The sequence below is a fragment of the Panulirus ornatus genome, chromosome 20 (assembly GCF_036320965.1).
Source record: "Panulirus ornatus isolate Po-2019 chromosome 20, ASM3632096v1, whole genome shotgun sequence".
NCBI classification, from domain to species: domain Eukaryota; kingdom Metazoa; phylum Arthropoda; class Malacostraca; order Decapoda; family Palinuridae; genus Panulirus; species Panulirus ornatus.
This window is the reverse complement of record NC_092243.1, coordinates 50,773,675-50,793,345: the sequence shown is the minus strand read 5'-3', so window position 1 is coordinate 50,793,345 and position 19,671 is coordinate 50,773,675. Positions and strand designations below refer to the sequence as shown.

The 19,671-nt window shown below is 39.4% G+C and overlaps 1 protein-coding gene across 5 annotated transcripts in view; it reads right to left on the bottom strand.

Annotated features, from left to right (window-relative positions):
* The window catches only part of LOC139756002 (polyamine-transporting ATPase 13A3-like), a 417,344-nt gene that overhangs the window by 113,773 nt on the left and 283,900 nt on the right, over positions 1–19,671 (bottom strand). For all 5 annotated transcript variants that reach the window (XM_071674925.1, XM_071674926.1, XM_071674927.1 and 2 more), the window contains one exon: positions 5,086–5,325. In XM_071674925.1, coding sequence (XP_071531026.1) covers positions 5,086–5,325 — 240 coding nt within the window. The remainder of the gene's footprint in view (positions 1–5,085; positions 5,326–19,671) is intronic.

Sequence of the window (19,671 nt, the reverse complement as noted above, 5' to 3'; positions counted from 1 at the left end):
ATACTGACTGTCATACCCACAAGACAGACTCTATCTGACACACTTACATCAGATAGTGCAACGACTATCTGCAAAAACCTTATCAACATATTACAACAATGTGCTCATTTATAGGTATCACAGCCAATTTATTTCATGAGTAGTAGGTGGAGAGTGCCATGCTGTTCTGCAAGCAATTCACTGAGAGATACACTGCAGACAGTATAATTGCACAATAAAAGGAAGTAGTAAATAAGTTCCAACTACCTGGTAAAATGACACATGTGATAAAAGACACTGCTGCCAACTTGCTCAAAGCAATCAGACTCCCAGGATATGTTGAAAAAAAGATCAGATAGTGATAGCGATGAAAAAAAATGAAGACTGTATTGATGATGACCAATCTTTTAATTATGGATGTTTTGCTCATACCACACAGCGAAGAGTTACAGACGACAGGAAGGATGCAGCTTTTCTGCATACTGTGACCAGTAAGGCTTCCAGCATTGTGTTACATTTTAGATCTACTATCAGCTCAGAACAACTAACAGATCTGCCCAAGCTGCAGCAACTTTGAGGTCATCATGATCCAGTCTGTGTTGTGCATCCCTATGGAAGACATGATCAAGTTGAAACACCTTATAAACTGTCATAACATAAGCGTATTCTCCTGAGTGAGTTATTTGACACAGTGGAACCATTCAAGGAAGCAACAAACTTCAGCCAGGGCAACAATGTTGCGACAGCTAGTTGTGTAAATCCCAAAGATCCTCAATGTCTGTGGACTTGAACATTGTAGCCATACGTATTGAGTGTGTAAGTGAAGCAAACTTCATTGAATGAGGCACCTGCACTTGGCTCACATTTCAAATTGGAGTGGTGCAACAGCAGCTTGGAGGCAAACCAGTAACATACAAGTTTGTTGATCATGGCACAAACACTGACTTCAGCACCTGTAGCAACACCAACACTGACTTCACCTTTGTCAACATCACCTGTGGCAACACCAACGCAAACTTCATTGCATGTGTCAATACTAACACTGACTTCATCAACTATTTCAACATCAATGCTGACTTCATCACCTGTGTCAACACCAAATCTTCCTCACCTATGTAAGTAAATTGGTGTCAGCTGTATAGTGTTATGGATAACAAGAATCCAACCTCAACACCCTCCTCCTCCTCCTCCAGAGAACATCAATCCCAATGAATACTGGCACACAAGATTAAGCAGCCCCTTTATTCTGTCCAAGCTGGATTGAAAGTCCTGAACACTGCCACCAGGCAGATGCAAAGTTCCATAACCTGATGTTCATCAGGTTTAATAAGCAATATAAGTGAAGGACTCCACTCTGAAAGGCTGATATAAGATTTTGTTGATCATTTCATCACAACAATAATCAAACAATTATGTAAAATCTATGCAAGCATGTCACCTAAGTAGTTAAGCACTCTTCAATTGATATATTCAGAGTGTGCATCACTTTGCAACAAGTCACTTTAAAACTACAGTATGGGGAAAAATATTTCCACATTTAATAGGGACTTCAAAATTCTGAAATGCAGAGATGAAATAAAAGAATTCAGAAATATGTGGTGTAATTTCATGTGAATAAAATCTTTACTAAGTAGGTATTAATTCCCTGTTTCTGACTTTTTGTGTAACTTTTTCAAAGTATTAAACATTCACTCTTATACAATTTTCATAGCATTAAATACCTTTTGTGACATTTATTCTGTGTTGTTTTCTTTTGTTTACCTTATTTGGAATCATAGGAATCATGGGTACAGTTTTTAGAGCAACTGAAATTGTAGTGGATACCATTATCTTAATGAATTGTAATCATTATCACTGTCATGGACTTGCAAGGAAATTGTAATTGTAATCAACTCCATTTGTGGAGGAATTTTGACATGTTTGCTCTGAACCATACTCTTCTTATCACCATACCCCTCTCTTAATCTTACTCGATCAAACCTCCTTACACCACAAACTGTCCTCACACACTTCATTACCAAAATATTCATCCTCTTTCAAATATTCTCATCTATAGCCCATATCTCACATCCAAACAAAAGCACTGGGAGTACTATATCTTGAAACATGTCCATCTTTGCTCTCCCAAATGGTGACCTGCCTTTTCACACATTCCTAAATGATCCAAAGACCTTCACCCCTTCAACCACCCTGTGACTCACTACAGCTCCCATGGTTCCATTCATTGCCATGTCAACTCTCAAGAATCTAAAACACTTCATTTTTCTCAAATCAAAATCACAACTCAACTAACCTGTCTCTTTGCACTGCTAAACCTAATATTCTTGCTTTTATTCACAGTTAACCTCAATCTTCACCTACTGCACATCCCCCTAACTAAAAAACCAATTTTTGCAGTTTATCATTCAAATCTGTTACCAGCATTCATCAGAAAACAGCAACTGACTCACCTACTAAAGCTCCAAACCCTTCAGAGACTGCAGCCTTACCACTCTCCTCAAAATGCTTTCTTCCCACATTATATATACATAATACCTTTTAAAAAGCATCTCTATCAACCCTAACACCTTTTAAAAAGCATCTCTATCAACCCTATCATGTGAATTTTCCTGATCCATAACACCACATATGAATCTTTCTGTTTCTCTCAGTATTCATCACACATAATCTTCAAAGCAAATGCTTATTCTACAAATCCTGTACCTCTCCTGAAACCATACTGTTCCTCCCAGGTCTGAGGCTCTCTGCATGCCACCACACTCTCAATCACCACTCTCCCATAAAACTTACCAAGTACACTCAACAAACTCATACCTCTGTAATTTGAACATTTACATTAGTTCCCTCTTGACTTGATACAATGGTACTAAACAGGCTTTCTGTCAATTCTTATAAATACACTGAAAGTTGAAACTAACCAATCAATACAGTCAATCCCTTTCTTATAAAATTCTACTGCAATTTCATTTCATCTTTTCACTAAATCACTTACCAGAGTTCTCTTACTTCACATATTTCCCAAACCCAGTAAACACATATTTGCCACCTTATCATCAAACACACTCAACAATCCTTCAAGGCATTCACTCCATCTCTTCAACTCACTGCAGCCCATTAACAATTCCCCATCTACCCCTTTCAATGATGTTTCCATTTATTCTTTTATTTTCTCACATTAGCAATCTCCTTCCAAAACATTTTCTTATTCTACTTGAAGTTTGCTGAAACCAGCTCATCCCTCTTATTTGCTCTTATTTTCAGCTTCTGTATCTTCCTCTTGACCTCTAAATGCCATCTCTTGTATATCTCTCAATCATTTGCACTCTTTTCTTTTTAACTAGCAACTTAAGTTCCTCATACTGCCACTCACTACCCTTTCTAACATGTCCACCTCTTATCTTCCAATGTCACACACTTTTCTCACACATGTCTGCAATGCTTTCCTAAATACCTCCCATTACTTATCCACTCCACTTTATCTACCCCTCACACTTTGCCAATCTCCACTCTTTCTCTCCAGGTATCTTTTCACACAAGCCTCTCTACTAAGCCCATTCACTTTTATGACCCTCCTCTTACTCATTTCTGAAAGCCTCAGACCTCAGATTCTATATATTTATAGTCAATAGTGGTTGTGGCCAGGCATTCTCCTCTCACACGTTAGTCTGTTTAGAAATGGCTATATCTACTTTCCAATGGCCATGATGATGTAACATTACCCTTACCTTCACAAAGTAATGATCAGACATTTCTTCAGTTGTCTCTCTCAGTACAATTTACTGTTTCCCCTTCACACCCAATTTACTAAGTATGTCCCTCTTTTAACCATGTATTCCTAATCATTAGTCCTTTTTCTGCACACAAAGCCACAAGTTGTTCATCATTTTCATTCACATCACTGAGTACCTCATGCCTCCAAATTATATCTTGTAGTATCACATTACCCACTCTCACATTCAAATTCCCAATCAATAATAAAAGATCTCTAGGATCAAACTGTTACCACACTTGGCTTGTCCCAGAACACTCCCTCCATGAATATAAACACTAATAATCACCCAATGCTTGTATTCCATTTCCATTCTACCAACATCAGTCTGGTTCTCATTTCCATACACTCTTTCACACATTCCTATAACTTCTTCCTCAGAAGAAGTGTTACCATTTCTTAGCTCTTGCCCTCACATTAAAACCCAGACTTTAGCCTGAAGATATACCTAAACCATTTTTTCCCCTTACATGAGCTATGTTTCACTTAGAGCTTGAACATCCAGGTGTTTCTTCTCAGACATACTACCTATGTCTCCCTTATTTTCAGCTTGGTTACACTGATATACATTCAGACACCCAAGCCTGTGCCTTTGAGGAGGATGAGCACTCCTCACTTGCCACCTTCTATTTCAACTTTTAAAACTGAAATACAAGAAAGAAAAGGTTTCCAGTACCCTATTTCTATCCCTTTTAGAAACCTTATGTGACAAGGGAAGATGCAGGAATGTGTTCATTCACAAAAACCCTATACAACAAAATGCTTCCATTGTATCGGATCCCTAATCATTTGAAATATCCTGAGCCCTAATCAATCATCTCACTACATCCATCCTCTCTTCTGTAACGTTTTTGGCTACATATTTTTTGACCAACTTATCATCTGTCTTATATTGTATATGACCATATCTACTTCAAAATCTTCCTTCATGAGTCTTTCTAATGACTTAACACAGCACAACCTTCTCACATCTTCATTCTACCTATCCTCCTAATTCAAACTACTTTTTTTCATATTTACTACACTAAACTACTTTTTTTTCTATTTACTACACTAATCATCTTTCTTTACCATTCATATTTCTTACACTCCCCGACCTACAGAAACTTTGGTTTCATAGCTACATCAGTATGTCAGCAGTGGAATAAGTACTTCTTAATGCAAGCTTCTTGCATACCTCACACTTAAATTTTTATCATTCTCCATAACTTTCATTATATTCCCAGTTTTTACATTCAATTTCATACAGTTGTAATTATCAAAAGACAAAGTGTTAATAACATCATTATTTCTCTTTTATTATCACTCAAAATGACTCAATAAGAAATGCACTTTACCTTAGTAATTGCTGTGTAAATGAAACCAATAGATGCAATCCCTGCCAAAACTCCAACAAATTTATAAGAGTCTTGCTGGAACTTAAAATCCACTGGTGGCGGGTACATGATAGAGCGTACTAATGAGCCCTTGCTGGTGAGAAATCCAGTTCGCACCACAACTGCTACAACGCGTTCCCCTCCATAAAACCGTGTCTGGATTACCTGAGTCCCACAAAACAAGGTGTGTCGGCTGTGTTCCTGGCATATCAGAAAATTGCACAAAATTAGTACAAATCAGACATATGACTAAAAAAAAATCTGTTTTAAGCATAGATTATCTTACTTCTTTCCAATATCTCATTTCTAATTCAGTCTTTCATTTTGTATGTATCAGATGAACTGAAAAAGAAAAATCTACACTGCTTCACTGGCAAGTCCCACAACTTTCTTGATGTCATCTTTCATTTTTCTATTATAATCATGGCATCTGTTATGAGCTACAAGTCTCACAACAATCCTAGGGATGGTCATGTCAAAGATCATTCAACCCTGATTTCTGATACAGGTATTGAGAAGCAGAATATTGTAAAAAAAAAGAAAAAAAAAAGTAGTTTTGTACATAAACTACTTCAATTTCACCTTTGATTATAGAATACTGCAAAGAAGTACAGTTTTACACATACTCTAAATGACTTCTGTATTCACCTGTGAAGATATGATAATAAGAAAGATTTTAGAACTAGAGTGATCACTCTTGCAAAGTTTTGGCACACTTGCGTATGAAATGAAAACCACCTATTATCAAAAATTCTGGAGAATCAGCTGTTTCATAAAACAAAGTTTCCGGTTATTCAAGTTCTTTATATATCTAATACTGCAATTCAAAAACTGTTATACACTCATCCATCACTTTATGCACAGGTTTATGTTCTGTGAAAACCTCACACAAAGAGAAATCACTTGTGGCAAATCAATAAACATAGTGAAAAATGGAATGTGTGCAGTAGCTTTGTGGTAAGCATTGGCAGATTCTCCTGTTACCTTCATGTTATGAAGCTTATGACATCGAGTAAACTTATCTAGCCATCCTTTACTTACTCTACATGGCTTTGTCTCAGCTACAGTTTTTTTTACATTAATACAAAGTTTTAGAGCTTCAGACCTGAGCTAAGTTTACTATGGCTGCTTTTCTTCTTATCAAGCTCTATGTAAAACAAGAGCAATTTCTCCATCTTTTCCATAAGTGGATTTCTAACCCTTGATGTTGCCTTGGCAGATAGTAGAGCAGAGTGGTCTGGATCACTTTGAATTTTCTTGGCATTCTTCTCAATTTTGCAGACTGTATACTCACCAAGGTTGTATGCATGCCCAAGTGCTGATGCACCTTCAACAGCATCAGAGTGTTGTATAATTTTTATCTACTTTCTAAGGTCAGAGAGGTTGTCTTCCATCTAACTATTGGTTCTAGGGTAAGAAAAGATGTTGCTGGATGTTTAAATGCCATACTAACAAACACAAATACATTGGGCTGCAAATTCACAGACAAAGGTGATAACTGTGACTACCTACTGAGTGGGAACATGATGTGCTCAACACAGGACCAATATGAGTAATTACTCCACCTGCCAACCCTCATTGAAGTTTCGGTGCTTTTTCTACCACAATGACCTTTCCCACCAGCACCAGCTCATCCTAGCCTTCTTTCAAAGGTCAGAGGGGTTACCTTTTATCTAACTGCTGGTTTTAGGGTAGGAGATATTGCTGGAGGTTAAGATGTCATGCTAATATACATAAACATAGTGGGTTGCTTGAAAATCACATTTGCTGGTGCATCCAAATTGCATAAATGGCACAGATCCACAAACAATAGTGGTAACTGCAAGACTGAACTGCTGGCAGAAATGTGGCACACTCCATGCAGGACCCATGCTTATTCCATCCACCAAACCTGACAAGTTTTGGTACACCTTCTACCACACACACCCTTATAGCAGTGAATTTTGACCACATAAAAAGAGGGGCTAGTGGAAGTAGGTTTCTCAAATAACAGTGAAATCACATATAATAATCCTGCATAAAACGAGGACTGGGTATCTTAAAATATTTAACTATTTGTAAATATTTTCCATGGAGGAAATAAAATATATATAAGCAAATCAGCAATATCAAATATCTCAATCTTCTTCTGCTACTTGGTGATGTAAAGCTGTCATGCCAGCAGTGAAGTCCTTCATTTGCACTGCCTTGGACTTGCTCTTAGCCAACCTTTTGCTCAATTCCATCTTTTCAAGGCTTAAAATGTCCTCTTGCACTTCTTGCAAGACATAGATGGCTTCAAAGACCAGTCATGTAATTGCTGAAAATGCTTGAAAGGGGGCCACTGTCCACAATGGTAACCCAGGATGCACAAATGCAAAAATGTGAAAGACCGGTGCACAACACCATGCCACAAAGCACATGGGTGATGGTAAACAATCACAAGTGCTATAAAACACATATGGTGAGTACACTAATCACTGGTGTATCATGCATGTGATTTGAAATATCTTTTTTTTTTTTTTTTTTTTTTTTTTTTTTGTCGCTGTCTCCCGCGTTTGCGAGGTAGCGCAAGGAAACAGACGAAAGAAATGGCCCCCCCCCCATACACATGTACATACACACGTCCACACACGCAAATATACATACCTACACAGCTTTCCATGGTTTACCCCAGACGCTTCACATGCCTTGATTCAATCCACTGACAGCACGTCAACCCCTGTATACCACATCGCTCCAATTCACTCTATTCCTTGCCCTCCTTTCACCCTCCTGCATGTTCAGGCCCCGATCACACAAAATCTTTTTCACTCCATCTTTCCACCTCCAATTTGGTCTCCCTCTTCTCCTCGTTCCCTCTACCTCCGACACATATATCCTCTTGGTCAATCTTTCCTCACTCATTCTCTCCATGTGCCCAAACCACTTCAAAACACCCTCTTCTGCTCTCTCAACCACGCTCTTTTTATTTCCACACATCTCTCTTACCCTTACGTTACTTACTCGATCAAACCACCTCACACCACACATTGTCCTCAAACATCTCATTTCCAGCACATCCATCCTCCTGCGCACAACTCTATCCATAGCCCACGCCTCGCAACCATACAACATTGTTGGAACCACTATTCCTTCAAACATACCCATTTTTGCTTTCCGAGATAATGTTCTCGACTTCCACACATTTTTCAAGGCTCCCAAAATTTTCGCCCCCTCCCCCACCCTATGATCCACTTCCGCTTCCATGGTTCCATCCGCTGACAGATCCACTCCCAGATATCTAAAACACTTCACTTCCTCCAGTTTTTCTCCATTCAAACTCACCTCCCAATTGACTTGACCCTCAACCCTACTGTACCTAATAACCTTGCTCTTATTCACATTTACTCTTAACTTTCTTCTTCCACACACTTTACCAAACTCAGTCACCAGCTTCTGCAGTTTCTCACATGAATCAGCCACCAGCGCTGTATCATCAGCGAACAACAACTGACTCACTTCCCAAGCTCTCTCATCCCCAACAGACTTCATACTTGCCCCTCTTTCCAGGACTCTTGCATTTACCTCCCTAACAACCCCATCCATAAACAAATTAAACAACCATGGAGACATCACACACCCCTGCCGCAAACCTACATTCACTGAGAACCAATATCTTTACATATCTTTTTTAGTTTTTCAAATTTAGGGGATAACCAAGGGTTGCCAAGTGAAACTTGAAAAACTTATGTTTCGAGCATTTTGTGTCTCCAATTACAGATTAAAGAGGGTCAACTGTGTTTAGATTTGGACTGGAGTTCCTATGAGGATGTAAGTCAATCTATCTATTCATATTTCTGATGCTTGTACCCTCCAGTGACTCCCATCTAGGGGATGGCCTCAGCAAAAATGCCTCCACTTACCCATCCTTACATGCCTCCCTTGCATATACCATTCCAAGTATTCTTCCATTCATATCATTGCATTTAATTATTCTAAATCTGATTTCTCTCTCTCCCTAAGACTCTTCATGAAGTTCCTTTTTTTATACTGGGTCTGTTTCCACAACTGAAATCAGCTATCTATCCATAAAAACTTAGAGGTCTTCAATTTCATTAAAAAATTCTTCTTCTCTAGATAAAGAACTCACCAGCTTCAAATGGATTCACATGTGTAGTCATAATGTCAGCACTCTTATTTTCATTATTTCCAAATTCTAACAACTCTATCAACTTAACAGTATTATTTATCAGATCATCTTTTATTTCAAACCTTGAATATAATGCTCATGTACCATCTTCCTTTTCTAAATATATCTCACATTTTCTATTGTCAACCTCACAACTTATTTCAAACCCCCATTCCCTTCTATAACCATCTTAATCTAGCCACAATAATATGTTTAAGCCTAATTTTTCCATATTCATTATATCCTACACTTTTCTATATTTCATCTTTCTACTTCATACTCATACCTTTTTTTTTTAATATCTTCTCTTTTCCTTAGCAGCCTCTCTCTACATCATCTGAGAATATTCTTTAGCTCTCCTATACCTTTTTGGCATACAAAGTTCTACCTTATTCTTCCTACGTCTACCTATTTATTTATCTATTTTGCTTTGTTGCTGTCTCCCGCGTTAGCGAGGTAGCGCAAGGAAACAGACGAAAGAATGGCCCAACCACCCACATACACATGTATATACATACACGTCCACACAAGCAAATATACATACCTATACACCTCAACATATACATATATATATATACACACAGACATATACATATATACACTTGTACATAATTCATAGTCTGCCTTTATTCATTCGCATCGCCACCTCGCCACACATGAAATAACAACCCCCTCCGTCCTCATGTGTGCGAGGTAGCCCTAGGAAAAGACAACAAAGGCCACATTCGTTCACACTCAGTCTCTAGCTGTCATGTAATAATGCATTGAAACCACAGCTCCCATTCCACATCCAGGCCCCACAGAACATTCCATGGTTTATCCCAAACGCTTCACATGCCCTCATTCAATCCATTGACAGCACGTCGACCCCAGTATACCACATCGTTCCAATTCACTCTATTCCTTGCACGTCTTTCACCCTCCTGCATGTTCAGGCCCCGATCACTCAAAATCTTTTTCACTCCATCTTTCCACCTCCAATTTGGTCTCCCACTTCTCCTCGTTCCCTCCACCTCTGACACATATATCGTCTCGGTCAATCTTTCCTCACTCATTCTCTCCATGTGACCAAACCATTTCAAAACACCCTCTTCTGCTCTCTCAACCACACTCTTTTTATTACCATACATCTCTCTTACACTATCATTACTTACTCGATCAAATCACCTCACACCGCATATTGTCCTCAAGCATCTCATTTCCAGCACATCCACTCTCCTCCGCACAACTCTATCCATAGCCCATGCCTCGCAACCATATAACATTATTGGAACCACTATTCCTTCAAACATAGCCATTTTTGCTTTCCGAGATAATGTTCTCGACTTCCACACATTCTTCAACGCTCCCAGAATTTTCAACCCCTCCCCAACCCTATGATTCACTTCCGCTTCTGTGGTTCCATCTGCTGCCAAATCCACTCCCAGATATCTAAAACACTTCACTTCCTCCAGTTTTTCTCCATTCAAACTTACCTCCCAATTGACTTGTCCCTCAACCCTATTGTACCTAATAACCTTGCTCTTATTCATATTTACTTTCAGCTTTCTTCTTCCACACACCTTACCAAACTCAGTCACCAGCTTCTGCAGTTTATCACCCGAATCAGCCACCAGCACTGTATCATCAGCGAACAACAACTGACTCACTTCCCAAGCTCTCTCATCCACAACAGACTGCATACTTGCCCCTCTTTCCAAACCTCTTGCATTCACCTCCCTAACAACTGCAAACCAACATTCACTGAGAACCAATCACTTTCCTCTCTTCCCACACGTACACATGCCTTACATCCTCAATAAAAACTTTTCACTGCTTCTAACAACTTACCTCCCACACCATATATTCTTAATACCTTCCACAGAGCATCTCTATCAACTCTATCATATGCCTTCTCCAGATCCATAAATGCTACATACAAATCCATTTGCTTTTCTAAGTATTTCTCACATACATTTTTCAAAGTTGATATGTATATACATTTTTATATATTAGGGGGTTTTCATTTCATGTGTGGCGGGGTGGTGACGGGAATGAATAAGGGCAGACAGTATGAATTATGTACATGTGTACATATGTATATGTCTGTATGTGTATATATATGTATACGTTGAGATGTAAAGATATGTATATGTGCTGTGTGTGGGTATGTATATACATGTGTATGTGGGTGGGTTGGGCCATTATTTCGTCTGTTTCCTTGCGCTACCTTGCTAATGTGGGAGACAGCAACAAAGTATAATAAATATGAATATCAACATATACACATATACATAAATATACATATACATACACATACATAAATATATATATATATATTATATTTTTTTATTTTTTATTATACTTTGTCGCTGTCTCCCGCGTTTGCGAGGTAGCGCAAGGAAACAGACGAAAGAAATGGCCCAACCCCCCCATACACATGTATATACATACGTCCACACACGCAAATATACATACCTAAACAGCTTTCCATGGTTTACCCCAGACGCTTCACATGCCTTGATTCAATCCACTGACAGCACGTCAACCCCGGTATACCACATCGCTCCAATTCACTCTATTCCTTGCCCTCCTTTCACCCTCCTGCATGTTCAGGCCCCGATCCCACAAAATCTTTTTCACTCCATCTTTCCACCTCCAATTTGGTTTCCCTCTTCTCCTCGTTCCCTCCACCTCCGACACATATATCCTCTTGGTCAATCTTTCCTCACTCATTCTCTCCATGTGCCCAAACCACTTCAAAACACCCTCTACTGCTCTCTCAACCACGCTCTTTTTATTTCCACACATCTCTCTTACCCTTACGTTACTCACTCGATCAAACCACCTCACACCACACATTGTCCTCAAACATCTCATTTCCAGCACATCCATCCTCCTGCGCACAACTCTATCCATAGCCCACGCCTCGCAACCATACAACATTGTTGGAACCACTATTCCTTCAAACATACCCATTTTTGCTTTCCGAGATAATGTTCTCGACTTCCACACATTCTTCAAGGCCCCCAGAATTTTCGCCCCCTCCCCCACCCTATGATCCACTTCCGCTTCCATGGTTCCATCCACTGCCAGATCCACTCCCAGATATCTAAAACACTTCACTTCCTCCAGTTTTTCTCCATTCAAACTCACCTCCCAATTGACTTGACCCTCAACCCTACTGTACCTAATAACCTTGCTCTTATTCACATTTACTCTTAACTTTCTTCTTCCACACACTTTACCAAACTCAGTCACCAGCTTCTGTAGTTTCTCACATGAATCAGCCACCAGTGCTGTATCATCAGCGAACAACAACTGACTCACTTCCCAAGCTCTCTCATCCCCAACAGACTTCATACTTGCCCCTCTTTCCAAAACTCTTGCATTTACCTCCCTAACAACCCCATCCATAAACAAATTAAACAACCATGGAGACATCACACACCCCTGCCGCAAACCTACATATATATATATATATATATATATATATATATATATATATATACACATGTACATATTCATACTTGCTTGCCTTCATCCATTCCTGGTGCTACCTCCCCTCATGGGAAACAGCATCGCTACTCCCTGCTTCAGCGACGTAGCACCAGGAAAACAGAAAAAAAAAAAAGACCACGTTCATCCATACAGTCTCTAGCTGTCATGTGTAATGCACCAAAACCACAGCTCCCTATCCACATCCAGGCCCCAAAGACCTTTCCATGGTTTATCTCAGATGTTTCACATGCCCTGGTTAAGTCCACTAATAGCACATCAACCCCAGTATACCACATCATTCCAATTCACTCTATTCCTTGCACGCCTCTCACCCTCCTGTATGTTCAGGCCCAAATTGCTCAAAAAGTTTTTCACGACATCCCTCCATCTCCAATTTAGTCTACAGCTTCTCATTGTTCCCTCCACTTTTGTCAATCTTTCCTTACTCATTTTCTCCATATGTCTAAACCATTTCAACACATCCTCTTCTGCTCTCTCAACCACACTCTTTTCATTTCCACACACCTCTCTTACCCTTTCATTACTTACTCCATCAAACCACCTCACACCACATATTGTCCTTAAACATTTCATTTCCATCAACCCTCCTCCATACAACCCTTTCTATAGCCCATGCCTCACAACCATATAACACAGTTGGAACTACTATTCCTTCAAACATACCCAATTTTGCTCTCAGAGATACGTTCTCTCCTTCCACTCATTCTTTATCACTCCTAGAACCTTCGCCCCCTCCCTCACCCTGTGACTCACTTCCGCTTCCATGGTTCCATTCGTTACTAAGTCCACTCCCAGATATCTAAAACACTTCACTTCCTCCAATCTTTCTCCATTCACAGTTACATCTCAGTTACCTTGTCCCTCAACCCTACTGAAACTAATAACCTTGCTCTTATTCACATTTATTCTCAACTTTCTCCTTTCATACTCTTTTCCAAACTCAGTCACCAACCTCTGTAGTCTCTCACACAAATCAGCCACTACAGCTGTATCATTGGCAAACAACAATTGGTTCACTTCGCAGGCCCTCTCATCAACAATACACTGCATACTCGCACCCTCTCTTCAAAACTCTTGCATTTATGTCCCTAACAACCCCATCCATAAACAAATTAAACAAACATGGGAACATCACACATCCCTGAGGCAGAACAACATTCAGTGGGAACCAATCACTCTCCTCTCTTCCTACTCGTACACATGCCTTGCATCCTTGTTAAAATCTTTTCATTGCCTCTAGCAACTTACCTCCCACACCATACACTCTTAAAACCTTCCACAAAGCATCTCTATCAACCCTGTCATATAGATATATAGATATATCTATGAAAAAACTTAATAAATATTTCAAGTCCACAACTAACACCTTCTTAATCACATGAACAGTTTGGAGGTTCTTCTTCCTGAATCATATGTAAGCATTTCTGCTCTTACCAAAATAATCTATGAATTTCTGACATTTTTCCTAACAACAAACAGCTTTGTAGGACTCTATGGTCTGTTGCTGTTGAACTTTTTTGTCAAGAATAAAGAGATGGAACCCATGAGTGTAAAACTAAACCCCCCCCATAAACAAAATAAACAAACATGGGGACATCACACATCCCTGAGGCAGACCAACATTCAGTGGGAACCAATCACCCTCCTCTCTTCCTACTCGTACATATGCCTTGCATCCTTAGTAAAAACTTTTTATTGCCTCTAGCAACTTACCTCTCACACCATACACTCTTAAAACCTTCCACAAAGCATCTCTATCAACCCTATCATATAGATATATAGATATATCTATGAAAAAACAATAAATATTTCAAGTCCACAACTAACACCTTCTTAATCACATGAACAGTTTGGAGGTTCTTCTTTCTGAATCATATGTATGCATTTCTGCTCTTACTAAAATAATCTATGAATTTTTGACATTTTTCACAACCACAAACAGCTTTGTAGGACTCCATGGTCTGTTGTTGTTGAACTCTTTTGTCAAGAATAAAGAGATGGAACCCATGAGTGTAAAACTAAGCCCCCCCCCAAGTAAATAGTACTCAGGGAATCACACACACAGCAACTGAACACGAAGGGAGCTCCCTACCTTGAGTGCAGGCTTATCAACATGATTTTGGAAGGTCTACAAGTACCAAGGCTTATCATGTACAGGAATGTGTGTGTGTGTGTGTGTGTGTGTGTGTGTGTGTGTGTGTGTGAAGGTGTCCTGGAATTACAAATTTCATAGTTATAAAAGTGATGGTAACAATTGTTAGGAGCTTAATAGCAGTTGGGAGTGAAAGATGTCAAGTTTCAAACTGAATACTCATTAAATGTTGCCAACTTCAGGAAACCAAAACTTTAAAATATATGTTCATCTTAAGGGTATCCAAGCAATAAAAAAATGAGCGACAGACATATGGACATTAGGTATAGATTTACTAAAACATACTATAAGTGGGAGTAAATATAGGATTGTAAAATATTATAACTAAAAGGCATCACACCTGTTTTGATTCATATTCTTTCCAGTATCATCATCATTTCAGTGCCAATAAGTTATTCTACTATTATTATATTTAATTACACGATCAATATGTAAAACTTTAGCATTGCCTAATCCAAGAAAATGAGAGATCTATAGAAGAAAATTTAGTACAGATAGCTAGACTACCTCACTAGTCTGGGGAGGGCTTGTTGTTAACTCTACAGCCAAGTACACTAAAGTTCCTCGGATTGCATTTTGATGGAATCAAATAAATTCAAACAAGGGGCAATATCAAGACCAGGTAGCACTGACCAGATCCTTAGCCCTTAAACCAAGGAGGCCCCCAAAGTCTAGGGATACCACAATGCAAGAGTTTATCACAAAATTCAAATTCAGTCTTATCAACAAGAAACATCAAGAAAGGTTAAGAAAAAAATCAAACAACTTATCTGGTGGTGCAAAGACATTTAGAGTTTATGCACTTGCCGTTGATGTGCTAGTTGTATTAACAGTGCTGATATGATAGATCATGTCATCATCTCAGACCCCAACAACCATTACATTTAGTTATTGTAACTCATACATGCATGTTTTCATTTCATATTAATAACATCCACCACACTTTTGGAGACTGCATCAAGATACCCAGTGAATATAATGTAATGATTATATAAAAGGTTTTTCTATGCACCACAGGGACTTTTACATGTAGCTTATCTATATAATTTTCAGATATCACTTATTCGTCACATTTTATTTACACTAATTTCAGATATATACATTATTCATTGTTTTATATACAGTTTTCAACTCTATCATATGCCTTCTCCAGATCCATAAATGCTACATACAAATCCATTTGCTTTTCTAAGTATTTCTCACATACATTCTTCAAAGCAAACACCTGATCCACACATCCTCTACCACTTCTGAAACCGCACTGCTCTTCCCCAATCTGATGCTCTGTACATGCCTTCACCCTCTCAATCAATACCCTCCCATATAATTTACCAGGAATACTCAACAAACTTATACCTCTGTAATTTGAGCACTCACTCTTATCCCCTTTGCCTTTGTACAATGGCACTATGCACGCATTCCGCCAATCCTCAGGCACCTCACCATGAGTCATACATACATTAAATAACCTTACCAACCAGTCAACAATACAGTCACCCCCTTTCTTAATAAATTCCACTGCAATACCATCCAAACCTGCTGCCTTGCCGGCTTTCATCTTCCGCAAAGCTTTTACTACCTCTTCTCTGTTTACCAAATCATTTTCCCTAACCCTCTCACTTTGCACACCACCTCGACCAAAACACCCTATATCTGCCACTCTGTCATCAGACACATTCAACAAACCTTCAAAATACTCATTCCATCTCCTTCTCACATCACCACTACTTGTTATCACCTCCCCATTTACGCCCTTCACTGAAGTTCCCATTTGCTCCCTTGTCTTACGCACCCTATTTACCTCCTTCCAGAACATCTTTTTATTCTCCCTAAAATTTACTGATAGTCTCTCACCCCAACTCTCATTTGCCCTTTTTTTCACCTCTTGCACCTTTCTCTTGACCTCCTGTCTCTTTCTTTTATACTTCTCCCACTCAATTGCATTTTTTCCCTGCAAACATCGTCCAAATGCCTCTCTCTTCTCTTTCACTAATACTCTTACTTCTTCATCCCACCACTCACTACCCTTTCTAAACAACCCACCTCCCACTCTTCTCATGCCACAAGCATCTTTTGCGCAATCCATCACTGATTCCCTAAATACATCCCATTCCTCCCCCACTCCCCTTACTTCCATTGTTCTCACCTTTTTCCATTCTGTACACAGTCTCTCCTGGTACTTCCCCACACAGGTCTCCTTCCCAAGCTCACTTACTCTCACCACCTTCTTCACCCCAACATTCACTCCTCTTTTCTGAAAACCCATACTAATCTTCACCTTAGCCTCCACAAGATAATGATCAGACATCCCTCCAGTTGCACCTCTCAGCACATTAACATCCAAAAGTCTCTCTTTCGCACGCCTGTCAATTAACACGTAATCCAATAACGCTCTCTGGCCATCTCTCCTACTTACATAAGTATACTTATGTATATCTCGCTTTTTAAACCAGGTATTCCCAATCATCAGTCCTTTTTCAGCACATAAATCTACAAGCTCTTCACCATTTCCATTTACAACACTGAACACCCCATGCATACCAATTATTCCCTCAACTGCCACATTACTCACCTTTGCATTCAAATCACCCATCACTATAACCCGGTCTCGTGCATCAAAACCGCTAACACACTCATTTAGCTGCTCCCAAAACACTTGCCTCTCATGATCTTTCTTCTCATGCCCAGGTGCATATGCACCAATAATCACCCACCTCTCTCCATCAACTTTCAATTTTACCCATATTAATTGAGAATTTACTTTCTTACATTCTATCACATACTCCCACAACTCCTGTTTCAGGAGTATTGCTACTCCTTCCCTTGCTCTTGTCCTCTCACTAACCCCTGACTTCACTCCCCAGACATTTCCAAACCACTCTTCCCCTTTACCCTTGAGCTTCGTTTCACTCAGAGCCAAAACATCCAGGTTCCTTTCCTCAAACATACTACCTATCTCTCCTTTTTTCACATCTTGGTTACATCCACACACATTTAGGCACCCCACTCTGAGCCTTCGAGGAGGATGATCACTCCCCGCGTGACTCCTTCTTCTGTTTCCCATTTTAGAAAGTTAATACAAGGAGGGGAGGATTTCCGGCCCCCCGCTCCCGTCCCCTCTAGTCGCTTTCTACGACACGTGAGGAATACGTGGGAAGTATTCTTTCACCCCTATCCCCAGGGATAATATACATATATATATACATATACACACACACAGACACACACACATATGCACATACACACACACACACACACACATACATATATATACATATGAAAAATGTAAGAAACAATTTAGAAAACAAACTTTTAGCTTGAAATGAATGAAAAAAAAAAAAAATGAATGTCACATAATGGTTCAACCTCTGGCTATGGAAAAGGAAATGTACAATTTATTCACACAAACGTTAGCTACATTATCTATATATCTTATTACCGGCCTACACCACTTTCCCTATACTAAACATTTTGATGATTTTTTTATACATGAACAGGCCAAAATATCAATAACAGATAGTTACTAGTTAATGGAAAAATAGAAAAGTATTAAAGTCAATTCCATTCATTGATGGCTCCTATGATCAATATCTGATGCTGAAATGAACAGTCACTGAATGAGCAATGCACAGTTGTACCCAAGATATAAAGTACTTGTATACAACAACCACTGAGATTATCTTCCATATGAAATCTTAGTTCATTCTAGCTTCAGTACTCCAAGGATCCATCCAATCTGCTCACTCTTCAAGATTACCAGAGTTGCATCACAGTCTTGTTGGACGACAGATATCATCACATGAAGTCATCCTAATGTATATTCACTCTGAAATACTGTTCCATATCTTGTCATTTACTGAATTTCCATTACAAGCACTAAAAAAGCTCACTTTGGACACCAAACAGAGGATTATTTCCTCTAAAGTTAATAAAACCCAGGATGTTGATGGAGCCACAAGCACACATGAAACACACAAGTTATGTCTCTAGTTCCTTACAGAGTTGTTGCTCGCTCCAATAATTCATCAATGAATTTCTCCACTTTATCCTTAGATTGTTTGCAGTCAGCCAAAGACTCCCATAAATACTTCTTACGCTTTAATTCACCCTCAACGTCGAGTAATTCATCAAGGTCTAGCTCCTTCTCCTCATTTTTACCCTCCGGTGAAGGGATGCTCTGTGGAAGGTATTAAGAATATATGGTGTGGGAGGCAAGTTGTTAGAAGCAGTGAAAAGTTTTTATCGAGGATGTAAGGCATGTGTACGTGTAGGAAGAGAGGAAAGTGATTGGTTCTCAGTGAATGTAGGTTTGCGGCAGGGGTGTGTGATGTCTCCATGGTTGTTTAATTTGTTTATGGATGGGGTTGTAAGGGAGGTAAATGCAAGAGTCCTGGAAAGAGGGGCAAGTATGAAGTCTGTTGGGGATGAGAGAGCTTGGGAAGTGAGTCAGTTGTTGTTCGCTGATGATACAGCGCTGGTGGCTGATTCATGTGAGAAACTGCAGAAGCTGGTGACTGAGTTTGGTAAAGTGTGTGGAAGAAGAAAGTTGAGAGTAAATGTGAATAAGAGCAAGGTTATTAGGTACAGTAGGGGTGAGGGTCAAGTCAATTGGGAGGTGAGTTTGAATGGAGAAAAACTGGAGGAAGTGAAGTGTTTTAGATATCTGGGAGTGGATCTGTCAGCGGATGGAACCATGGAAGCGGAAGTGGATCATAGGGTGGGGGAGGGGGCGAAAATTTTGGGA